The 27,344-nt window shown below is 35.3% G+C and overlaps 1 protein-coding gene across 1 annotated transcript in view; it reads right to left on the reverse strand.

The window, feature by feature from the left end:
• The window catches only part of WDR70 (WD repeat domain 70), a 295,974-nt gene that overhangs the window by 38,435 nt on the left and 230,195 nt on the right, over positions 1–27,344 (reverse strand). The window contains 2 exon segments of the mRNA XM_074282629.1: positions 16,418–16,556; positions 18,560–18,644. Coding sequence (XP_074138730.1) covers positions 16,418–16,556; positions 18,560–18,644 — 224 coding nt within the window.

Consider the following 27,344-nt stretch of genomic DNA (forward strand, 5'->3'; position numbering starts at 1 on the left):
TAAAAGAGAAATAAGAAGAACCGTTTGTGAGGAGCAGCAAGAAGGGCAGTTTGGTTGGACCTTCAAGAGTAGGAAGAGTAGTAATATGTAATGAATCTAAGAGGTAAGTAGGGGCCAGGTTGGGAAGGGCTATAATTGCCAAACAGAACTTATATTTTATTCCAGAGGCAATAAGGAGTCATTGGAATTGGAATAAGATTGATTAGGAAAATGACATGGTGATTAAGAAAATAACTTGAGCAACTGTGTGGAGAGCATATTGGGGTGGAGAGTATAATCGAAATGTTCTTGAAATAATCAAGATGAGAGATAATGAAGGCCTTACCTAAGGTAGTGATTATGTGAGTGGTGTGAATTGGGCAGAAGAAAGAGATGTAAAGGAGGCAGAATTGACAACATTTAAGAATTGTCTGGATACATGGTATGAAAGAAACCAAGGAATCAAAGATAATGTCCAGGTTGCAAAACTAAGAGCCTTCTAGAAGGATGGCAACATTCTCAAAAGAACTAGATTGGGGGACAAGACAGAGTCCTGAATCTGAGATACCTCAGGACATCTGAAATGTCTAACAGTCTAACAGTGGTGACATGAAGCTAAATCTCAGGAAAATGACCTACAAATCTAAAAGTCATGAGCACAGCGATGATAAACTTATAGGAGCTCATGAGGTCAATATATGAGACATTAATACTGGCCATTCTGCTTCTTGGGCAATCAATCAACATTCATTATGTGCCAAGTTTTATGCTAAATCCTGGGGATACAAAGACAAAAACAAAACAGCCTCTACTGTCGAGGAGTTCATATTCTACAGGAAAAACAACATATAAGTAAATTCAAAGTAAATAACAAGTGATGTGGGGAGTGGTGCTTACTAGTTATTGTTGTCCTTCATTTTCAAAGAGAACCAAAATGACATCATTATGTTAGAGTCAAGTTACAGTGTATTCCATGTGGTTGGTCAGACCAATATAAGCTTGGAGTGGTCTGCCACAGATTGGACAGAAAGAGTCCCTATGAACATTTGGGGTGGCTTCTCTAATTTTAGCAATCTTGCATTTTTTTTTCTGGGTTAATTTCATTCTGCTTTGCTCACAGAACACAGCACCTTCTCTGATGAGGACATGCCATGCTGAGAGGTCCTGTGCCAATGTCTCCCATGTCATACAATGCATATATTTGGCATTCCAACAGTGTGGCCAACCCAACACAGTTGTATGCTCTGCAGTAGAGTTGGAATGCCTGGCAGTTTAATACAAGAAAGTACCTTAGTACCTGGTCTCTTATCCTGCCAGATGATCTTCAGAATCTTTCTAAGACAATTGAAATGGAAGCATTTCAGTTTCCTGGCATGGCGCTGGAACACTGTCCAGGTTTCACATACAGCAATAAAAGCAGTACTATGCCTCTGTAACCTTCAGTTTGTTAGTCAGTCTAACATCGCTCCTCTCCCACACTTTGTTTTGGAGCCTCCCAAACACTGAGCTGGTTCTGGCGATGCATGTGTCAGTCTTATTATAATATGGATATCCCTGGAAAGTATATTGCAAGATAAATGAACTTATCCACAGCATTCAAAACTTCACCATTTATGTAACTGATGGTCCCACATATAAATGGTGTCCTGCTGGCTGATGGAAGACCTATGTTTTCTTAGAGTTGATTGTTAGGCCATAATTAGCACAAGCAGCAGAGAATTGATCTATATTTTGTTGCATTTCTATTCTGGAGGCTGCATTAAGTGCACAGACATTTGCAAACAAAAAAGTCATTCACCAACACTCCCCCCACTTTAGTTTAAGCTTGTAACCTTCTTAAGTTGAAGAATTTACCATCAGTGTGGTAGCTGACTTTGATTCCATGTTTGTACTAACATAAGGTGTTTGACAACATGATTGAAAACATCATGCTAAAAAGCATGGAAGCAAGCACACAGCCTTGTTTCACTCTACTGATGACTCAAGAGACTGCCCATTGTCCAGAACCCAGACAAGCAGGCCATCATGAAATTAATACACTATACTGATGAACTTCTCTGGGCAACCAAATTAATACATAATTTTGCATAAGCCCTCAAGACTGATGGTATCAAAGTACCTTGGTCAGATTAGTTGTATACAGACTTCTGTTCTGGTTCCTGGAATTTTTCTTTTTTTTCTTTCTTTCTTTCTTTCTTTTTTTTTTTTTGGTTGCTGAGGCAATTGGGGTTAAGTGACTTGCCCAGAGTCACACAGCTATAAGTGTGTGTGTGAGAGATATAAGTGTCTGAGACAAGATTTGAACTCGGGTTGTCCTGACTTTGGAGCTGGTACTCTATCCAATGGGCCCCTACCCCAGGAATTTTTCCTGGAGATGTTGGGCAGTAGACACCATATCAACTGTTCCTTGGCCTTTCTTAAACCATACTGGCTCTCAAGTAAATGAACTTTTTCTAGATGTAGAGTCAGCCTATTAAGTAGGACTCTGGCAAGAATTTTGCCAGAGATCCCTCTGTGATTGTCACAGGACAATCTATTCCCTTTACCTTTATAAAGATGGACAATGGAGGCATCCTTGAACTCTTGAAGCAAAACTTCTTGCCATATAATTTCAGTCAGCTTTTGTATGAGACCACACACACAAACAACCTTGCAAATTTCAGCTGGAATAGAATGCAGTACCTGGCGCTTTACCACATGAAAGTAGCCTAATGGCATTCAAAACCTCTTCTTCAGTTGGAACTTCAGCTAGGGAGTGATTAATTTTAACTTGAGGTACACAGTCAATAGCTTCAGCATTCATTGATGACAGTCTGTTGAGAACACTATAGAAATGTTCGGTCCATCTCCTCAAGACCATGTCCTTATCACTAATCAGTATGGTGCCACTGGCACGGAGTAGTTGAGATGTACCATTAAGTCTTTGGCCCATAAATAACCTTCAGTGCATCATAAAAACACTTTGGATTATTACTATCATCTGCCTTTTTATTGAGCCAAGATTACTGCATCTCTAAGTTTTGATTGTATTTTACTTTTGATGGAATGCTACTTTTTTAGAGATGGATGAATTATCCTGATGGTGTAGCCTGTAGAGTTCTCATTTTTCATTTAGCAGCTTCTGAATTTCCCTATAATTTTTCATCAAACCAATCTTGATATTTGTGAATATTCTGACCCAAAGGAACAAATGAATGCTGTACACCACATTTCTGAAAGCTACCCACTATTTTTCTTCTCCATTGTTGCCAACTTACTCTCCAAGTTGCAGTAAACTGTTCTCACTTAGAGAAACATTCTAATCTGTTCATATAATTCTTCTAGTAGTCTTTTTGCCTTAGGGCCACCACTTTTGTTGATTAATACCTGAAGCAATTAGGTAGGGTCTTCTATAGGAAATAGCACTTTTATTTAGCTGCAACTTCTTTAAATCATCTGGCTTAATTTATAGGGGGGTTAGAGAAAGTGAATAAACACATTTACATTAGAGTTGAAGAAGAGAAGGAAATGAGGACCATCTGTGTGCCAAAGTGCTAGGAAAACAAGAAAGGCAAAGCACAATTCAATAAAGTAGACAATGCAATGGCAATGCAAACAACTATATGCAAACAAAAAGGGAAGCCTTTGCCAATCACTCCATTCATTCTAGGGCCTTCCTTCTGCTGATTATTTCCTGTTTATCCAGTACATAGTTTGCCCATCCACAGTGTCTACTGAATTGTGAGCTCTTTGAGGGCAGGTACTGTCTTTTGCCTTCTTGAATCCCCAGCACTTAGCACAACATAGGAGGCACCTAATAAATGTATATTGAATGACTAACTGATTTTTAACACCCTCAGGCTTATTCATACTATTTTACCACTATCATTAAAGATTGAGATCAAAGAAACTTCAGGGTCACTTTGCATTTTTGTTTTATGGAATGTAATCACTAAAGAATTCCTCATTCAACAGTCCACCAAACAGATAAAAGTCTCCTCTCACTAGCTAGGCTAGACCTCAGAGAGCAGTTACAGTCTGTCACTGGCATCATTCTTGAAACCTTTTCAACATGGTAGAATCCAATAGGGCTTCTGCTTCGTTGGCACCAAGTTGAAGAACCCAGAGACATTTCTATATTTAATTCAAGTTTTCTGCAGAACACCCCCAAAACAAAAAACTAAGTCAATTTTCTTGCTTATAATTTTCTGAGGATGGGAAATCTAAAGCAAGAATATTTTTGCAATTTACAATATTAACAAATTCTAAGATGGTAGGGAGTAGTGAAATAAGGATGCCATAAAGAAGAAAAAGAAAAAAGTATTGCTAATTCACAAATTGGAGAGTGAATCTAAAGAATTAAAAATTAACTGTGGCTTCCAAAATGACATGCTAATTCTGATATTTCAAAATATGAGACCATTAACCAAATAGCTATCTAACACAATCACAAACAAAATTTTAAAAATATTTTAAGTATTTCTCATTCTGGTTATTTTCTCTGTTTTTCTCGTTAAATCTCATCATTTTGAAAGTTCCCAATTCCTGTGATTGTGGTTAAAGGAAATTTCTTTTCATAATTTTAGATGAGTTTTTTTAAATAACTGATGTAAAATAAGAGAATAAAAAACATTATTACATGTGATAACTTATAAAGTCAATTATTAGAAGAAAGAAGAAAGAACAAGAAAGGAGGAGGAGGAGGAGGAAGAGGAGAAAGAAAGCCTGGAAATTCAGCATCTAGATTATATTTTGGAGTTCATCCTAGAAAGGAAGCCAAGAACAATAAATAAGGTGGGAGTTGAGGAGTAGCTAAACTATAGCAGTCACAGTACTATTTGCTTTAACACACTCCAGAGAATTAAAATGTAGAGAAAGAAATATTTTTTGATTTTAGAAAATCCACTTTATAAGATGTAGATAATATCCAAGGAACTTTAATATAATTGTACAATATATACAAATGTCTCAGATTATGTGATCTAGGTAAGTCACTTAATCTCTAAGCATCCTTGGCAACTTAGTAAGACAAAGAGTTAATTAATAGGTTTCCTCACTAGGAAATCAATGAAATTAAAGGTCATATCTTTCCTTATCCACCCCATCCATACATGTAGATGTTATTCTATAAAAACAGGATGACCTAGAAAAAATAACAACAAAATTCATATGGAAGAATAAAAGGTCGAGAATTGCAAGGGAACTAATGAAAAAAAAGTCAGAGGAAGGTGGTCTAAGTGTACCTGATCTAAAGCTATATTATATAGCAGCAGTCACCAAAACCATTTGGTATTGGCTAAGAAATAGACCAGCCGATCAGTGGAACAGATTGGATACAAAGGACAAAAAAGGGTACATCTATAGCAATCTAGTGTTTGACAAACCCAAAGATACCAACATTAGGGACAAAAATTCATTATTTGGAAAAAACTGTTGAGAAAACTGGAAATTAGTATGGCAGAAATTAGATATGGATCCACACTTAACACCATATGCCAAGATAAGATCAAAATGGGTCCATGATTTAGGCATAAAGAATGAGATCATAAATAGATTAGAGGAACAGAGAATAGTCTACCTCTCAGACCTGTGGAGGAGGAAGGAATTTATGACCAGAGGAGAACTAGAGATCATTATTGATCACAAAATAGAAGATTTTGATTACATCAAACTAAAAAGTTTCTGTACAAACAATACTAATGCAAACAAGATTAGAAGGGAAGTAACAAATTGGGAAAATATTTTTACAGTTAAAGGTTCTGATAAAGGTCTCATTTCCAAAATATATAGAGAACTGACCCTAATTTATAAGAAATCAAACCATTCTCCAATTGATAAATGGTCAAAGGATATGAACAGACAGTTTTCAGATGATGAAATTGAAACTATATCCACTCATATGAAAAAGTGTTCCAAATTAGAGAAATGCAAATTAAGACAACTCTGAGATACCACTACACACCTGTCAGATTGGCTAAGATGACAGGAACAAATAATGATTAATGTTGGAGGGGATGTGGGAAAACTGGGACACTAATGCATTGTTGGTGGAGTTGTGAAAGAATCCAGCCATTCTGGAGAGCGATTTGGAACTATGCCCCAAAAGTTATCAAACTGTGCATACCCTTTGACCCAGCATTGCTGCTATTTGGCTTATATCCCAAAGAAATACTGAAGAGCGGAAAGGGACCTGTATGTGCCAAAATGTTTGTGGCAGCTCTTTTTGTAGTAGCTAGAAACTGGAAGATGAATGGATGTCCATCAATTGGAGAATGGTTGGGTAAATTATGGTATATGAAGGTTATGGGATATTATTGCTCTGTAAGAAATGACCAGCAGGAGGAATACAGAGAGGCTTGGAGAGACTTACATCAACTGATGCTGAGTGAAATGAATAGAACCAGAAGATCGCTGTACACTTCAATGCTGTATGAAGAGGTATTCTGATGGAAGTGGATATCTTCAACATAAAGAAGATCCAACTCACTTCCAGTTGATCAATGATGGACAGAAATAACTACACCCAGAGAAGGAACACTGGGAAGTGAATGTAAATTGTTAGCACTACTGTCTATCTACCCAGGTTACTTATACCTTCGGAATCTAATACTTAATGTGCAACAAGAAAATGGTATTTACACACATATAATGTATCTGGATTATATTGTAACATATGTAAAATGTATGGGACTGCCTGTCATTGGGGGGAGGGTGTGGAGGGAGGGGGGAATAATTTGGAAAAATGAATACAAGGGATAATATTATAAAAAAAAAATTACTCATGCATATATACTGTAGGAAAAAAATTCTAAATAAAAAAAAAAAAAAAAAAATTTAGCTGTTTCCCATCTAAGATGCTCCTAGAGAGCAGAGACTATCCTGATATTGTCTTTAAGTCCCCAGTGGTGGACACAATGTCTTCAAACATATCTTTGTCTTTCCAGGGCTGAACACAATGCTTTGTTCTGAGAAAAAAACCAGAATGGAGAAAATAATAGAACTATACTGGTTAATATAGACTGGACAGGCTTGAAGACACCATTTCTTTTACACATGCAATCACCACCAAATTTTATTAATAGCAAAATAAACAGGTACTTTTCTTTATATAAGTCAAATTATTACATACAAAGCTAATATTGTGGGGTATAGACTTTCCTTAAAAGTATGAAGACTATCTGACTCCTTTAATAATGAAAACACACGCTAACATAAAAGAAGTGATTCTTGGCCCATTCAACAATGTATCCATCCTTACTGCATTCCAAGAAATGCATCTTTGCTTTCTTTCATTCCAAGAAGATTTAAAACTTGAGACAATAGGTCAAAGGAACAGTTTAAAGCCCCTTTAACATACCACTCTGCTAAATAAACAAAAACTGGTGCTGTCAGATGGTAGAGAAAAAACCAAATCAGTGATGAAAAAGGTTGCTTTAAGGTATGTTTTTCTTTACTCTCATTAAAAGAACATCTCGATTTATTTGCTTAAAAAAAAAAAAAAAAAAAAAAAAAAAAGAGGACCTTATAATCTCTTTTTAAACTGTTTTGAAATGCCTAACAATTTCTATTCTTTTCTATGAATAAATCTTCTAAGAATCTAGCAATCATTTCTCAAAACTATATTTTTCTGGAGTATACTTTAAATCTATCAAATTTATGTCAAAGCATTACTAACAGAAATCATAGCAAAATATAAAACTAACACACAAATGTTTGTACAACATACATGTCACTCCCTATGTATATGTGATAAGGTGTCTTTTTCCTTAAATTACATTAATGAGGTCAGGATCATAGGTTCAGTCCAAATCGGCTGAGTTTTATTCAGATTTCACACTGGTCAGCTATTACATATAGTTACACTTTTAGTCATAACAGAGATCAGATTAAAAAAAAAAAATAGATGAATGAAAGCAAACTCACTATGATTACCATAACAATCCAAGATTCTTCCCTGATCTATCACATCATCTTTACATGCAGAGAGTATATTAGTATTATCAGCCTATGTTCCTAGGGAGAACTGTTTGTGTATATATATATATATATATATATATATATATATATATATATATATATATATATATATATATATATATATATATATTTTGAAAATGTGTGCTGTACACTTAAGAAATAAGCAAAAGTAACAGAGACAGTTTCCTCTGATACATATTCACAAATGACACCCTAAGTGGTCTAGGGATGGCTTAGTGGATGCCTTTATTACACATTTGTATGAAGATGAAATTGTGGTGAATGAAAAGTTTCATTCTGCTTCCAGTTGTTGCTAATCATTCTGATTGTTAATGGCTGATAATCTCAGCATCAGCTCACAATTCTGTCACTGAAACTTAGTAAAATCTAGATCATTAGTCTTACTGTGTTATTTTTAAGCTATAAAATTGCCTTGATTGTATTAGTAGTTTTCTGCTAATAATACATATATTTCTTAGATAGAAATAATAGGAATGGGGGGCAGCTAGGTAGCACAGTGGAAAAAGCACCAGCCCTGAAGTCAGGAGGACCTGAGTTCAAATCTGGTCTCAGATATTTACTAGCTGTGTGACCCTGGGCAAGTCACTTAACCCCAATTGCCTCAGTTTTAAAAAAAATAGAACTGGGAAGTCATTATGTAATATCTGTTTATGAAATCCAGTTGAGTGACATTTTATAATTAACTGATCATTCTAATGTTTCAGAAACATATGAAGTGAATAATTTATTTCTAAATAGAGGCAGAATATGCAAGAAATCTCTGCAATAAGGTAAATAGCTAAAGCATAGAACAATTCAAGTTTTGCTTTAGTAACTTTACAAGATGGGAAAATATTTAATGATACAAAAAAGGCATTTTACCCTAGAGAATCAACTAAACAACTATTAGAAATAATACACAAAGTTAGCAAAGTTGCAGGATACAAAATAAACCCACATAAATTATCAGCATTCTTATATATCACTAAGAAAATCCAACAGCAAGAGATACAAAGAGAAATTCCATTTAAAATAACTGTCAAAAGTATAAAATATTTGGGAAACTATCTGCCAAGGGAAAGTCAGGAACTATTTGAGCAAAACTATAAAGCACTTTCCACACAAATAAAGTCAGATCTAAGCAACTGGAAAAATATTAAGTGCTCTTGGATAGGCTGAGCGAATGTAATAACAATACTACCAAATTAATCTATTTATTTAGTGCTAAACCAATCAAACTCTCAAGGAACTATTTTACTGACCTAGAAAAAATAATAACAAAATTCATCTGGAAGAACAAAAGGAATTAGTGAAGAGAAAAGCAAATGAAGGTGACCTAGCTTTTCTAGATTTAAAACTATATCATAAAGCAGCCGTCATCAAAACCATTTGGTACTGACTAAGAAATAGAGAAATTGGTCAGTGGAATAGGTTAGGTTCACAGAACAAAATAGCCAATGGCTATAACAATTTAGTATTTGACAAACCCAAAGATTTTTTGGGATAAGAATTCACTATTTGACAAAAACTGCTGGGAAAATTGGAAACTGTTATGGAAGAAAGTAGGCATACAGCCATACCTAATACCATATACCAAGATAAGGTCAAAATGGGTTCATCATCTAGGCATACAGAATGATATTATAAATATATTAGGACATAGGAGTTTACCTCTCAGATCTGTGAAGGAGGAAGAAATTTTTGACCAAAGAAGAATTAGAGATCATTATTGATCACAAAATAGATAATTTCAATTATATTAAGTTAAAAAGTTTTTGTACAAACAAAACTAGTGCAGACAAGATTAGAAGAGAAGCAATAAATTTGGAAAACATTTTTACACCCAAAGGTTCTGATAAAGGCCTCATTTCTAAAATATATAGAGAATTGACTCAAATATATAATAGTTGATGCCATTCTCCAATTGATAAATCTTCAAAGGATATGAACGATTATCAGATGAAGAAATTGAAACTATTTGTAGCCACATGAGAGGTGTTCCAAATCACTATTGATCAGAGAATGCAAATTAATAAAACTCTGAGATACCAGTACACACCTCTCAGATTGGCTAACATGACAGGAAATGATAATGACCAATGTTAGAGGGGATGTGGGAAAACTGGGACACTGATACATTGTTGGTGGAGTTGTGAACAGATCCAACCATTCTGGAGAGCAATTTGGAACTATACTCAAAAAGTTATCAAACTGTGCATACCCTTTGACCCAGCAGTGTTTCTATTGGGATTATATCTCAAAGAGATCTTAAAGGAGGGAAAGAAACCCACATGTGCAAAAATGTTTGTGGCATCAGTTGGAGAATGGCTAAATAAATTGTGGTATATGAATGTTATAGAACATTATTTGCTAGGATTCTTACAAGGTGCTAAGTAAGTGGAATTGAGGAGACAATGATTAAATCTAGTTTAGCACTGATTTAATCCTACAACAAATATTGGTTTCCTAGTGATATAATGATTGGTGTACTCAGTGTGGAAGATATAAGGAAGACCTCTCAGAGCTAAGAAGGAGAACCACTGGAAGCTCATTAGAAGGAAGCTAGAGGCAGAAGCTGGCAAAGGCAAAGGACTAGCAACAGGCGCTCTTGGGAACCAAGGAGAGAGATAGGCCTCTAAGAAAGCTAACCAGGCCCCAGGAAAGGAGAAAATACTTTGAAGGAAACAATAAAGGTTTTGGACTTTAACTCCTGGCTGCATTTGGGGTGATTACACTGAACTGAAACTAAGGCTGCCTCCAAAGTACCCCAAAGAAACCTGTTCCCAGAGAACATTACACTTTAAAGAAGAATATTACAATTATTGTTTTGTAATAAATGACTATTAGGATGAATACAAAGAGGCTTGGGGAGACCTACATGAAGTGATGCTAAGTGAAATGAACAGAACCAGGGAATCGTTATACATGGCAACAACAAGACTATACAACGATCAGTTCTGATGGACGTGGCTCTCTTCGACAATGAGATGATTCAAACCAGTTACACTTGTTCAGTGATGACGAGAGCCATCTATACCCAGAGAGAAAACTGTGAGAACAGAGGGTAGAATACAACATAACATTCTCACTCTCTCTGCTGTAATTTGCTTGCATTTTGTTTTCTTTCAGTTTTTCTTTTTCTTCCTTCTTGATCTGATTTTTCTTGTGCAGCAAGATAACTGTATAAAATATATACATATATAGGATTTAACATATATTTTAACATATTTATCATGTATTGGATTACTTGACAACTGGGGAGGGAGTGGAGAGAAGGAGGGGAAAATTTGGAACAAAAGATTTTGCAAGGGTCAATGTTGAAAAAATTACCCGTGCATTATGTTTTGTAAATAAAAAGCTTTAAATAAAAAAAAATACATATTCACACACACACAAACATACACACGACATTTTATCTGGTAGTTTAGTCAAATGTCTATTTCTATCACAACTTTATACTGTTTATTTACAAGACAAAACAACTTAATCTTTTGTTCTTCAAAATGTAATCAATACAGTTCAGACATTTTATCCAAGAAATCTAAAAGCCACAGATACTGTTAGGTTACTCAACAATTTTTTTTTTAATTGACAAAACATATGCATGGATAATTTTTTCAACATTGACCCTTGCAAAAATTTCTGTTCAGACTTTTCCCCTCTTTTTCTCCACCTCCTCCCCTAGATAGTAGGTAGTCCCATACATGTTAAATATGTTAAAGTATGTTAAGTACAGTATATGTATACATATTTATACAGTTGCCTTGCCGCACAAGAAAAATCAGATTTAGAAAGAAGGTAAAAATAACCTAAGAAAAACAAAAATGCAAGCAAACAATAACAGAAAGAGTAGAAACAGAAAGAGAACACAGTGTTCTTTCTCTGGGTGTACCTGGTTCTGTTCATTACTGATCAATTGGAATTGATTTGGATCCTCTCATTGTGTAAGAGAGACATGATCATCAGATTTGATCATCATACAGTATTGTTGAAGTGTAAAATGATCTCCTAGTTCTGCTCATTTCACTCAGCATCAGTTCATGCATGTCTCTCCAAGCCTCTCTGTATTCCTCCTGTTGGTCATTTCTTACAGAACAATAATATTCTATAACATTCATATACATGATTTACCCAATTATTCTCCAATTGATGGACATCCATTCAATTTCCAGTTTCTAGCCACTATGAAAAGGTCTGTCACATTTTTTGCACATGTGGATCCTTTTCCCTCCTTTAAGATCTCTTTGGGATATAAGCTCAGTAGTAATACTGTTGGATCAAAGGGTATGCACAATTTGATAACTTTTTGGTTACTCAACAATTTTTTAAGTTTTCTACTTAAAACTCTTATAGCTTTCCTATGACACTGTAAACTACATAAATATAAAAATACATGAACATACACATTCATGGGGCATCTAGGTGGCATAGTGGATAGAGCATTAGCCCTGAAGTAGTCAGGAGGACCTGAGTTCAAATCTGATCTCAGACACTTAGCACTTCCTAGCTGTGTCCTGAGCAGATCACTTATCCTCAATTGCCTCAGCAAATAAGAAAGAAAGAAAGAAAGAAAGAAAGAAAGAAAGAAAGAAAGAAAGAAAGAAAGAAAGAAAGAAAGAAAGAAAGAAAGAAAGAAAGAAAGAAAGAAAGAAAGAAAGAAAGAAAGAAAGAAAGAAAGAAAGAAAGAAAGAAAGAAAGAAAGAAAGAAAGAAAGAAAGAAAGAAAGAAAGAAAGAAAGAAAGAAAGAAAGAAAGAAAGAAAGAAAGAAAGAAAGAAAGAAAGAAAGAAAGAAAGAAAGAAAGAAAGAAAGAAAGAAAGAAAGAAAGAAAGAAAGAAAGAAAGAAAGAAAGAAAGAAAGAAAGAAAGAAAGAAAGAAAGAAAGAAAGAAAGAAAGAAAGAAAGAAAGAAAGAAAGAAAGAAAGAAAGAAAGAAAGAAAGAAAGAAAGAAAGAAAGAAAGAAAGAAAGAAAGAAAGAAAGAAAGAAGAGAAAGAAAGAAAGAAAGAAAGAAAGAAAGAAAGAAAGAAAGAAAGAAAGAAAGAAAGAAAGAAAGAAAGAAAGAAAGAAAGAAAGAAAGAAAGAAAGAAAGAAAGAAAGAAATGCATATTCACACATATATTTATAAATGCGAGGAGGACATTCTGAATTATGTTATAATTTCTTTCCCTCTGCTATCCATTCTATTAACAAGCCTGATTTAGAGCTATTTTTTCATGATGAGTACAGCTTCATGACAGTGAAATAAATTGCTATTTGTTTCAACACTGTAAACTAAAGATATTCTGTGTAAGATTCAAGATCATTTTCTGACATGCACATTTAACCTTTTCCATGGTATACACAAGACTAACATAAAGAATATGTACAATGCAGGTTATCTGAAGACACATACTCCTTAACACCAGGTTATTAAGAAAAACTTACCTCAAAGAAAAGCTTTCTGAGGAGCTATTGAATATATTATAATGTTTAACATTAGATACCTTGGAAAAATCAGAAAGTACCTAAAGCAAAGAAAGAAAAATGTTTCCATGCTGTCTTCTATTATGTTTCTGTTGTATCTTCCTGGAACAGAGCTGTGGGCTAAAAGCCAGAGATTAGTCTCTGGTCTTCAGGCCTGCTATACTGCCTCTGGAACAACCCACAGCTGAAACCAATCACATTTTGACAAGGCACAGGTGTAGTTGGGCCTAATGGGTAAGGTTCATTTTGACATTTTTTGGGTTGTCAATAGGACCTACGAGCCTATGATACAAATGTATATCTCAGTGTTTAATCCATGAGAAGTCCTGACAGAATTAAACTCTTAGGAGAAAGAAACAGAAGCTACAAAGGTGCCAGGGTAAAAAGGCACACAGAGGCAATATTCATAGGAAAAAGACAGGTAAAGTATAAAAAAAGAAAATGTAAAACGGGTAATATTTTATTAATTGGGCCTTAGTTTTTTTTAAGTAAAGCTTCATATCTACTTTTGTTGAATTTACAATTCTCATTGCAATTTCAGGTGAAATGGAAAAAGATGGTAACTAAATAGCAATCATCATTAACAGAAATTGTTAATCACTAATTGTAAATTGTAATTAATCATGAATTATAAATCATTAACAGTTGACCCTGACAAAATAATTGGTTAGAAAAGTAATTAAATAAGGTCGGCTAGGTAGCACAGTGGATAGAGTACCAGCCCTGAAGTCAGGAGGACCCGAGTTCAAATCTAGTCCCAGATACTTAACACTTCCTAGCTGTGTGACACTGGGCAAGTCACTTAAACCTAACTGCTTCAGCAAAAAAAAAAAAAAAAAAAAGTAATTAGGTGCACATAAATTGGGGAATAACTAAATTATTATATATGAACGCAATAGAACATAACTGCTCTAAGAGACAACAAATATGATGAATATAAAAATCAAGAAAAGATTTATATGACTGAATTTAACAGAGTCAAGAAAACAATATGCATAATAACTACAACAATGTAAATGGAAAGAACAATTAAAAAATCAAAAGTGAACATAGGAAAATCATAAAGTATAAGGATGGTTCCAAAGAAGAAAAATGAGAAGATCCTCACTCTCTAAAGGAACTTTCACATCTTACTCCTTGGCAGAGGCAGGAAATCAAAAGTGATATACTGCATACATTTTAAAATTTTTTGATATGTCGATCAGTTTTGCTGATTTTTTCTCTTTCTCTTTTTTCTTTTTTCCCCACTCACTTTAAAAATATTACTTGTTATATAGGATTGTTCTTTGGGAAACTGGAAGGGAATAGAGACTAAGAGAACTTTGAATGATATAAAAAACAAAATATATCAATAAAAATTTATTTTTGAAAAAACTAATTAACTCAGGATGTAAATTGGTCACATCATGAGCCCTCATCTTTCCAACAAATAGCATGTCTCTTCAGCAAACTGTAAAATCTCAGTGCCTTTAAAATATCTTCATTTTTCAACATTCTTTAATTTATTTTAATTGTCTCAGTAGTAATTTGACAAAAAAATAACACTAAACAATGTTGAAATGTACAAATAAGTGAAAGTTATAGTGGGAAAAAATCGTCAATTTCTTCTGGAACAACTAATTACAATAATTTTATATTTTTGGATTTAAGTTAATGTACTCAAAAGTCCTTTTCTTAGATGTCCAGTGTTATAATTGGCTCCTGGAAACACTAATTTCACTAAAATATTATTAGTGTTTGAACACAGCAAATTATGTCACAAGATTAGGATTTACAAAAAGTTTGTTTACTTCCTCTACAGGTTGAAACAAAAATGTAGCTTCAAACTTAATAGTTGCAAATACACACACACACACACACACACACACACACTCACTCTCAGAGTACTGAGTACTTAATTATAAAGGACTAGTAAAACAGTTTTATTGACAATATTCTAAAAACATTTGTTCAGTTGTCTTCACTGCTAAAGCAACTGTTTACAAAGAACTGAAAAAGCTTGATTAATCCATATAAGTAAAGTTAATGGTAGAGGAATTTACTAAAGAGCTGTGCACTACATTAAAAAATCTATACATGCCAAGTTCTTAATTGGTCCATTTTATGCTCTCTTGGAAAAGTACAATGGTCTGTTTTATTAACTAAATAATGTAAAATAAAAGCGCTGTAAAGAATGTGAGAATTGCTTCTCCTACTATATATATTCCAACTATTCTTGATAAGAATTCTAGTTTCATAATATATTCTAGCTCTTCTGGGAATGCCTGAGAATAAACCTAAAGTTTTTAAGTCATTGAAATTATCTCTAGTATAGGTAAATTGCCAACTAAGTAAAAGTTGAATGAACCCATATTGAGCCTTCGAAAGTAGCAAAATAGCTCAATGGATAGAGATGAACCTGGAGTCAGAAAAACCTGAGTTCAAATGTGGTTTCAGACACATACTAGCTTTGTGACACTGGGCAAATAACTTAACTCTGTTTGCCTTAATCCATTAGAGAAGAAAATGGCAAACCACTCCATAATCTCTGCCTCTTTAAGAAAACCCTATAAATAATATGATTCATGAGTTGGACACAACTGAATAACACAACAGCATTGAGCTTTTATTCTAAAACAAAACAAGCAATTAGGGACACACAAAAAAAGTTCTGCTAGTCTAGAACAACAACCCCTGCCTTTGTTACCCCTTGCATATATAAAAATTTTACTCCTCTCCTTTGCAGTATTCCTCTAAATAAACCCATACAGACACACCCTAGAAGGATGCCTTTCTCTGGTGAAATTCCTTCCTGAAGTAGGCTGAAAGGAACAGTGATAACCATAGTGGCACTACATTCAGCAAGATCCTTCTATATAGCAATCCCTATCTGCCCCAAATGCCCCACGTGCCTAAAAGGGAAAGCCCATTGTTTAGACATCTTATTATTATACTGAGGGGGGATATACTAAAAATGGCAGAAGATCCTTACTACCATGCAAATTTTATTTCAATAGCAGAAGTAAAGTAAAAGATACATACTGCATTGGTGACATCTATTTCATATACTTTATGGAATGTCTGACGCTCAAAAAAGACAAGCCTGCCATTGCCACCTCCCTTCTTAACAGATGTTCCAGTGACCAAAAGCTTATCATCTGGGCTGAAGCAGCAATCGGTCCTGAGGAGACACAAATAGTTGCCATAAGCTTTTGAAAAGGTGATGGTGTCATTATTATTAATAGAGAAAGCAAAAGGCTAGTGGTTAATTCCTGTCTTTTCATCTTTATTTCTGAATTTGGGCTAGAAACAAAAAGAGGAAAAAAAAAAAAAAGATCAGATTAATTTCATGACTAGACTCTATGATGATGGAATTATTTTTTAAGACCAATTCCCTCCATCACCAAAGCTTTGAATTGGTCTTGTCAGTTGCCATTAAATGAAGTCCAAGCTGGATAGCTGTAGATGGCTGTTATTAATAAATCTTGTTATTGGAAGTCTGGTTGTATAAATAATCTGCAAAACACACACACACAAACATGCACAAATCTTGCCTTCTGGAAACTTATGGTATGATCCACACTGCACAAACAGTATTATTGGTAGCAATCTTGTAAATTGTGTACCTATTAAAATATTTTTTAGATGAAAACCATAAGGTATTTCTATGTATTTTTAAAATCTTGCAGCTTTCTAAATTTGGTAATTCATTCCCTTCAACACTAATTTCAGTGAACATCAATGTAAAATTACATCTCTACAGTGATAGACAAATCTGTCACTGATCTAACCACAGTGTTGGAAGCTCAAACCTTGCTTCTGCTGCTGATTCTCTGTGATAATCTACAAAACTATTTAAGTTATTTAATAAAATGAATATAATATTCATTCAAACTGAGAATGACATGAATAAGTAAATGTTACAAATGCTTGGTTAAGAAGTATTATATGTAAATGTATTTGCATAATATTAGAATTAAAGTTTATTGTAATGCTATATAATAAATATTGTAATACTATATAATAAAAAAGCACATATATATTTGTATATATAAAAGAGAGAGAAGAATTAAATTTTTGTAGTCACCTATTGTTTCATTAATATAGGAAATTCTTGGAATAAAACTGGATCTATTATTGATGCAATGGACTATTATTTAGTCAATTATAGTTTTGATGAATGGGACTGATTGGATGAAACTTTCTCAGTACTGAGACTAAGTCACATGATCCCTATTCCCAGGCCTTGAATCCTGGGTTTCAGAGATCACGTGGTCTCTAAAGGTCAGACCCTCAAAGAAGTGTCATGACCCACAGGAAACAAACATTGGTCAAAGATGGTTATATCCTTTTAGTCTATCCAATGAAAAGGCTCAGGTCTTTTGCCTTTTAAATCTTGGACAAGGCAAAAGCTGGCTAGGTTCACAAGCACAAGGTAGGAGCAGGGATGGGTCCCAGGTGTGTGTCTGGGCCTCTCCTTGCAGGAACTAAATAAATACTTCCTCTTTGTACCTGAAGATGTCTCTGATTAGTTACTTTGGGAAATGGGGTCTAGCACCACACAGGAGGCAGCTAGGTAGATAGAGTTCTGGGCCTAGAGTCAGGAAGACAAGTTCAAATGCAGCCTCTCACTAGCTGTGTGACCCAGGGCAACTCACTTTATCTCTGTCTGCCTTTATCCTTTGGAGAAGGAAGTGGCAAACCGCTGCAGCATCTTTGCCAAGAAAACCTCACGAAGTTTCATAAAGTCAGACACAGCTGCTAACTCTGTGATCACACAGCTAAAAGTGTTAAAAGAACCCCAACCCAAATCTTTCTGATTCTAAAGTTGGACCTTTATTCATTAAGCAAAAATGCTTCTGATATTTACATTTACACACACATATATATTGACACATATATTTTAGTATATATTCTATTTCAAAACTACCTCATACTTTAACTTACTCACACACAAAAATATCCCAATAAGAACCTTCAACCCTGACTTTTCATTGTTTGGAGGATAAACTAAAAAACAAAAAGTATTACATTAACAAAAAGAGGCCAGACATAGGAGTGCTGTGTTAAATCCCAAGGCCTTCTTTTGGATAACCTAAATAATGTAAATAATCCCGAATTAGAAGAAACTTTGTATTTCTCTGCCAACTTTAAATGCATCATGTACAAAGAACAGCCACTTACATTGAGAAGAAGGTAGGAAGATTTGAAGCAGAAAAAAGTGGTTTCTTAAATTGTCGGATGTCCCACAGCTTTAAAGTATCGTCCCCTGGAAAATAAATGAGGGGAAAAAAATTAAAAAGAATGACCAGTTTCATGACTTTAAAAATTTGTTCATACATGTAAAATATGTATTATTTTTCAAATGCATTTGTTTTGGGAGACTATAAAATAGGAGAATGGAGAGGCAGGTAACTCTTCAGTAAGAAGACTTTAAGACATTACTTTCCCATTTTTAACAGTATTTACAAGATAAAAAGAAAGCCTCCCACAAGTGCTCTCAAGCCTGATTTTCAAGCAGATGTATTTCTCCCCAGGGCATTTCTGCAGGACATCCTGCTTTCTTCAAAAGCTCTTAATTGACTAACCATCAGGACTAAAATGCAGTTCAACTCCACATAGACTTACTCTTTCCCCAGAAAAGTGTGGCTAAAGAAATCCATTCATTAACATTGATAACAATGATCCTAGTCAATCCTCCTCCACAATGTAACTATTAACTGCAACTATTATTTATTGCCCTCCAGTGTACAGCACCTTTTCCTAGGTATTTTAAGAGTAATGAATTTTTTAAAATATCACATTCTTATATTTCTATCAAGCTACTAATTCCTGACTGGAATGACAGATGGAACTTATATAAGAAACATCTTTGTTGGTCATGTTCCCTAGTGCCTACAGCTGAGACCTGCTTCATCTCCCTCAAGTACAACATGGAATTTGCATCAGATGCAAGTGAAGTGAACTGAGAGTCAATAAAAGTCTCCATTTCCTCACCAGTGATCTTTTCTTTGAAGTTCAAAATTTGGCAGGTATGCTGATGAACAACTGGTTGGATTTCCATCTGCTTTTATTGGGTTAGATCCAAAAAAATATTCACAGTGGAATATTAACCTACTGCTTCTATTCTTAACAAAAAAATTACCAATAAGGCCACAACCTGCAATCTACAGATAAACATTAATCTTTCACTAAATAGTTCAGCTGGCCAAGCAAAAACTAGAGCCAGAAGAGTGATTAAATATTCTGAGGACTACTGGCTGATTGGACTTACATTGTAAAGTTATACAATAATACAAATTGATCTATCAAACCATCAAGATGTCTGTTTTTAGGATGAACAATAGAACAGAGAAAAAAGTGTATAATTATTATCATAGTTATCATTCTAAGAATTATAATTAAGCATTTACTAATAGCAACATGGCACCATACTAGCTTTTTTAAGGTTTCTAAAGACTTGTTTAGATGTAGTTTCTTAACATAAAATGCTTATAATCTCATGGAGAAAAGAGAGAAGAAATATATATGATATTTTATATAAAAAGTTCAAGATTATGTAGATGCATTAATAAAGTAAGAAAAATTTGGGTGGATTCAGATTCAGTCATTCAATTCAGAAAAGTATTCTTGGTAGGTTTTGACCTGAATTCTAATGAAATGACAAAAGAGATATAAATTGTCTACCTATGAGGATCAAACTGTTCATAAGATCACAGAATTAGAGCTGGAAGAGACCAGAAAACCTTAGCAATCATCACCTCTAGCCTCTCCTCTCCCCTCCTCCCATTTTACAGATAAAATGAATAAAGGCTTGCTCACTGTGATCCAGAAGTGCCTCCCTTTAAGAAACTATTCCTTTCAGATTGATTTATTCCTTTCTGATTCCCAACCCCTCCTGGCTGATGCATTATCAATTCAGGAAGCTAGGACCTTTGATTCACAAATTCTAATCAAAAGCATCCTTTGAGGATATGAACAGACAATTCTCAGATAAAGAAATTGAAACTATTTCTAGTCATATGAAAAGATGCTCCAAATCATTATTAGTCGGAGAAATGCAAATTAAGACAACTCTGAGATACCACTACATATCTGTCAGATTGGCTAGAAGGACAGGGAAAGGTAATGCAGAATGTTGGAGGGATGTGGGAAAACAGGTACACTGATACATTGTTGGTGGAATTGTGAATACATCCAGCCATTCTGAAGAGCAATTTGGAATTATGCTCAAAAAGTTATCAAACTGTGCATACTCTTTTACCCAGCAGTGCTACTACTGGGCTTATATCCCAAAGAGATCTTAAAGAAGGGAAAGGGACCTGTATGTGCAAGAATGTTTGTGGCAGCCCTCTTTGTGGTGGCCAGAAACTAGAAACTACTTGAATGCCCATCAGTTGGAGATTGGCTGAATAAATTGTGGTATATGAATATTATGGAATATTATTGTTCTGTAAGAAATGACCAACAGGATGATTTCAGAAAAGCCTAGAGAAACTTATGAACTGATGCTGAATGAAATGAGCAAGACCAGGAAGATCGTTGTATACTTCAACAACAATACTATATGATGATCAATTCTGATGGATGTGGCCATTTTCAATAATGAGATGAACCAGATCAGTTCCAATAGAGCAGTAATGAATTGAACCAGCTACACCCAGCAAAAGAACTCTGGGAGGTGATTATGAACCACTACATAGAATTTCCAATCCCTCTAATTTTGTCTGCCTACATTTCTGATTTCCTTCACAGGCTAAGTGTACACTATTTCAAAGTCAGATTCTTTTTGTACAGCAAAACAACTGTTTGGTCATGTATACATATATTGTATTTAATTTATACTCTAACATAGTTAACATGTATTGGTCAACGGGGGGGGGGGGGGGGAGAAGGAGGGGAAAAAATTGTTAGGATTACTAGGTGAGAACTCAGGTTGTCTGGATAATTACAAGGTGAGAACTCAGGTTGACTTGATAGAAGGAGCAAGCTCATTGGCTGAAGTGGTTCTTCCCAGAAGCCCTTGCATTATCCCACGCCCATTCTCTGGGAGGATAAAAGAGAGGACACCCAGATATAGGAGAAGACTCTGCACTACATCTGGTTTGACGGGGCTCTCTGCAGGAAGGGAAGTCACTTCTCTGGACAAGAGTTAACAGCAACTACCTGGAGACAACGGTTCACTACAGGAAGAAGAATCTGTCTGAAAGATTTGAGTAGACACAGCAGATCTCTTCCCAGAGAGCCCCGTCAAGCCAGATGTAGTGCAGAGTCTTCTCCTCTTCCTGGAGTGCTGTCCTCTTTTATCCTCCCAGAGAATGGGCGTGGGATAATGCAAGGGCTTCTGGGAAGAACCACTTCAGCCAATGAGCTTGCTCCTTCTATCAAGTCAACCTGAGTTCTCACCTTGTAATTGTCCAGACAACCTGAATTCTCACCTTGTCACTGTCTAGACAACCTGAGTTCTCACCTAGTAATCCTAACAAAAATTAGAACAAAAGGTTTGGCAATTGTCAATGTTGTAAAATTACCCATGCATATGTCTTGTAAATAAAAACTATTAAAATAAAAAAAAAGAAAAAAGAAAAGAAATCCTGTGCAGTGGGAAAAGAAACAAGTTAGAGAGGATTTTATTTCTTTTCATTCATTCTTTAAGGCATTTATCAAGTGCATCATACAGTGAAAGGAACATGGGACATGACTTCATATGTATAATGGGTATCATATTTCTTGCCTTCTCATTGGGTGTGAGAGATAGAGATAGGGAGATAATCTAGAACTGAACACAATTTTTAAAAATGATATTAATAAAAAGAAAAAAAAGAGCACTGAAGGGAAAAAAAAAAGGACCCCTTTGAATTCCAATAGGAGATCTGGGCTTGTCCCAGCCCACATTGAATCTGAGCCAACTTGGGACTCACCCACAGGCCCCCTTTAGCAAAATCTCTCATTATAAAAAGAGCCAAACCAAAATCCTCTCTTTGCAGAAGTTCCAAACATGCCAGCCTTATGCTTGGCACGCCAAGGGTCTCTGCCCACTGGAATACTGTTTCTAGTGCTATCTTCTCTTTACCCTCACCTATTTCCTTAAACAGACTTTAACCTTACTTCTAATCCCCATAATAAACCTCTTGAATCAATCTAGGTTTTTAGGTAGGTAATTCCTTTACAGGGGACCTCTTGGTCAGAAGGGAGTTCCCCAGGACTCCCTTACCCTTGAGCCGAATCCTGAGGGGTTGTCAGGGAGCCTAAGTCCTCCATTTGATTCTCTGAACCCTGTACCTGCCACTAGACCTCATTTAACTCCCTGACCACCAGAAACCCTAATTTCATTTGGGTTTCCCCAAATCTAAACCTCATCAATCCCACTAGTAATTCCTGGATTCGAAGCCCTGAAGTTCATCACTTTTTCAGCCAGTCAATAAGCAGTGATTCAATGCCCACAATATGGCAAAGATACATGGCAAAATCTGGAGACAAAGGCAAGCATACAGGCTTTGCCTTCAAAAAGCTCACATGAAGAGAGACAATCTGCAAATTACTATGAATGTATCAGATGCACCTGAGTAAATGGAAGGCAATCTAGAAGGAACATACTGGGCTCAGAGAATGGGATGTAGGGTTTGGGCTGAGCCAGCCCCGGAAAGCCGAGAAGGGAGAGTATTCCAGAAGGCAGTAGCCCAAACAAGTTCCCCAAGTAACTTTCTCCACAGGGACTAGAAAATGCACCATACCAAATTAGGATCAGGAAAACCAAAAAGTCACAAAGTCTTGTTTACAGACCAATCATTGAGAGATAGAGTTAGAGAAACTGGCAGACATTCGGGATGGGAGTATATCAAGTGTACCATGAGAGGAGCATTCTAGTACCTGGTGACTGAAAGAGGAGCGAGATTGGGCACTGGGGGTAGAACAAGACCAGGAGGGATCCCTGGATTAGCATGGAAAACAGGAAAAAGTGACTAAGGCCACTACTTCAAATAGATCACAGGTTCAGAGAGGAAAAAAGTAATTGCAAAAGGACATATATATGAAGCAAGAAACAAATTTAGAAGCAAACAGCAGCTGAAGAATGGAACGGGCACTTGGGTCTTACCTCCAGTCCAGCATGGGTGCGTGCAATAGAACAGGCAGAGTAGGAGTCCCAGACCAAAGGAGAGCTTCTGAATCTGCAAATCCTCTCAGCAGGCTAACAGTGGCCAAGTCCATTAGCTATCTATGGAAACTCCCACCCAGGGACAAGTCAAAAGATCTAGATGTGAAGTCTGAATGTGTAGGACTTAGACCACAAAGTCAGCAAACAGACTTTACTCCCTAACAAGGTCAGTTTAGGATCACTGAAAGCTTACAGGACTGTCAGCAGAGGAACATAAGGAGACAGCTCAGTCCAGATAGTTCCCCAGAAGGGCCCAGAGCCTGGCACTAACCCCAAGCAGTCACAGATCACACATAACTTAGAAGCCATCATTATAAAGAAGGAGAGAACTTGGAATATAATAAAATTTACGATTACAATCAAGAATAACTTATCCAGCAAAACTATAAATGCTTTACTACAATTTAAAAAAATGAAGAAGAGGACTTTCAAACATAGGACTTGAGGAGCCTAAAAAAGTAAACCTGAGTGAGCAATCATAAGGGAAAAAACAAGATTAAACCATTTATATTCTTTCATGGGGAGATACTATGTGTAGCCCCTTAGGACTCCATCATCATCAGGAAGTCCTGAGGGAGTCAAATTAAACAGAGAACCTGTTCTGATGATCTCTGAAAAATGAAAAGAGTAAGGAACAAGAACTCACTAAGAGAGGGGAAGAGGAAGAAAAATGGGGAAAATTATATGTGTGGATGAAAACTTTGGTAAGAACTGGACATGGATAAGAGGAATCAAAGAAGAGAAATATTAGAGCAACATTTTATTTTTTAAAATTCTGAACTTGAACACCATTAAATAAGCATTTACATCCACACCAGAGGAACATAAAAAGAAGATTCCACATAGAACTTTAAAGTTTCATTTCACAATTTCTGCTTTCAAAAAAGATATATAATAAATTCTACACATTACTTTCCAAGCAGTCCTGCATTTGAAAAATGTTTCAATTGCTCTTTTAGGAGCTATTACTAAATAGCCCTTAATATCACTATTGCTGAGCCCCTTCACTCTGACTCCATCTCCTGAATTAATTGTAAAAAAGAAAAGAAAAATACCCTTGTAATAAATATGTTTACTAGCCATATGAAAAGATGCTCCAAGTCATTATTAATCAGAGAAATGCAAATTAAGACAACTCTGAGATTCCACTACATACCTGTCAGATTGGCTAGAATGACAGGGAAAGGTAATAATGTTGGAGGGGATGTGGGAAAACAGGGACACTGACACATTGTTGGTGGAACTGTGAATTTGGAACAATTTGGAAATATGCTCAAAAAGTTATCCAATTGTGCATACCTTTTGACCCAGTAGTGTTACTACTGGGTTTATATCCCAAAAAGATCTTAAAGAAGGGAAAGGGACCTGTATGTGCAAGAATGTTTGTGACAGCCCTCTTTGTAGTGGCCAGAAACTGGAAACTAAGTGGATGCCCATCAGTTGGAAAATGGCTAAATAAATTGTGGCATTTGAATGTTATGGAATATTATTATTCTGTAAGAAATGACCAGCAGGATAAATACAGAGAAGCTTGGAGAGACTACATGAACTGATGCTGAGTGAAATGAGCAGGACCAGGAAATCATTGTATATGTCAACAACAATACTATATGATGATCAATTCTGATGGATGTGGCCATTTTCAACAATGAGATGAACCAAATCAGTTCCAATAGAGCAGTAATAAACTGAACCAACTACACCCAGCGAAAGAACTCTGGGAGATGACTATGAACCACTACATGGAATTCCCAATCCCTCTGTTTTTGTCCGCCTGCATTTTTGATGTCTTTCACAGGCTAATTGTACACTATTTCAAAGTCCAATTCTTTTTGTACAGCAAAACAACTGTTTGGACATGTATACGTATATTGTATTTAAATTTATACTTTAACATATTTAACATGTCATTGGTCAACCAGCCATCTGGGGAAGGGGAGGAGGGAAAACATTAGAACAAAAGGTTTGGCAATTGTCATGTTGTAAAATTACCCATGTATATATCTGGTAAATAAAAACTATTAATGAATAAATAAATAAATATGTTTATTAGCACAATCAAGTAAAACAAATCCACATAGCTGTCATGTCCAGAAGTGTAAGTCTTTGGGTGTATTACCTCTCTGTCAGGAGGTGGGTAACATAACTGATCATAGGTCCTTTCCATTATTAATTTAATCAAAGTTTCTTGAGTCTCTCTAAATTGTTCTTATTCAGCTCATTTCATCCTTCATTCAATCATACTTCCTTTTCATCCTTGCCCTTTAAATATAGTTTTTTTTTCTTCCTTCTTCCCTCTTATGATCAAGAAGTATGTTTTGCATGTGACTAATTCATCCGCAGCATTATTCTCTCTTTAACATTCCCCCAAACTCCTCTGTTTCTAATAGTCTTGGGCAACTTTCATTTGTGATTTCCTCAAATATAGTATCTAGACTTTTATTTTTTATCATCATTCTAAATTACTGCTCCTTAAACTGTTTTCCAGATCAGTTTATTTATATATATGACATCTTCCATTTTCTATTATCTCTTGATTTTTGTTCTAATATTTCTTATTGCTTTAATCATTGATTCCTCTTGGGCATTTTAATTTTCAAAAATTATATTTCTTACATTGTTTTCTGTTATAAACCATTTATTCTCCTTCCAATTTTTTCCCCTGAGCTTTCATTTTATTTTTTAATCTCTTTTTCTAGGTTTTTTTCCTAAGCATTCATGTAATTCTTGTGGAAAAATCCAAAGGAAAAATTTTTCCTTGGAGATTTGCAATAATTTTCGACACTGGTTGGTGGGGTTTTTGTTTGTTTGTTTTTTATTTATTCACCTCTCCAGCTTTTGGCAGCTAGGTAATGAAGGCAGGTGAAGCAGTAAAAAGAGAATATCATGCCTGGAGTCAGGAAGACTTATCTTCCTGTGTTTAAATCTGACTTCAAACATTTACTATTTATATGATCTTAGACCCAAGTCATTAACCCTGTTTGCCTCAGTTTCCTCATTTACAAAATCAGAAGACAATGGCGAACCACTCCAGTATCACTGCCAAGAAAACCACAAATGTGGTCATGAAAAATTGGACACAACTAGAAAACAACTGAACCATCTTTTGGCTAGAATGGCCAGCCCTACTAGGTCTCTCACTGAGTCCATGGGTTCTTTTGCTGACTTTCACCAACAGAATTAGCTACCTACTGAATCCTAAGATTCACAGTACTAGATTTTCAGGGCCCTCTCAGATACCTAAGACCTTAGATTCCCTCAGCCTGGGCTTTCCCATTCTGAGCACTGCAATATGAATATTATGGCTCTGAATGGGTCAACACTGGGCTTTTCACACTTCTGCTTCCTTCCCCAGGTTGCCGGGGAGCTTATCCTAGGATGGTCTGATAATCCTATGGCTTTTTCTCCAAGTGTTTTGCTCATGCTGCCTCCAGACATAGTGTTTAACAGGATACAAATGTCATGTCTCTGGTCAAGCTGGCACTCGCTTTAATGGAAAAAGTTTATTGCTTTTGGGCTTCTAGCTGACTTCTTATATAAGCAGAATAAGTCACTTGTTAATAGTAAGTTAATAATAATTAGTTAGTATATGTAATTATTATATTATATATGAAATAATCATATATAATAATAAAACAATGTAATTATATCAAAATAATAAAAATATATATTAATTATATATATATATAATAAGTTAATAAGAAAATGCTTTCTCATTGTATTTCTTTATCATTATTCAATGTGATACAAAATTAAAGATTTTGCTAGAGTTAGGTACATAAGAACTACACAGCCTGCCTTCTATTCAGCAGG

This window comes from Sminthopsis crassicaudata, chromosome 1 (genome assembly GCF_048593235.1).
Source record: "Sminthopsis crassicaudata isolate SCR6 chromosome 1, ASM4859323v1, whole genome shotgun sequence".
NCBI lineage: Eukaryota > Metazoa > Chordata > Mammalia > Dasyuromorphia > Dasyuridae > Sminthopsis > Sminthopsis crassicaudata.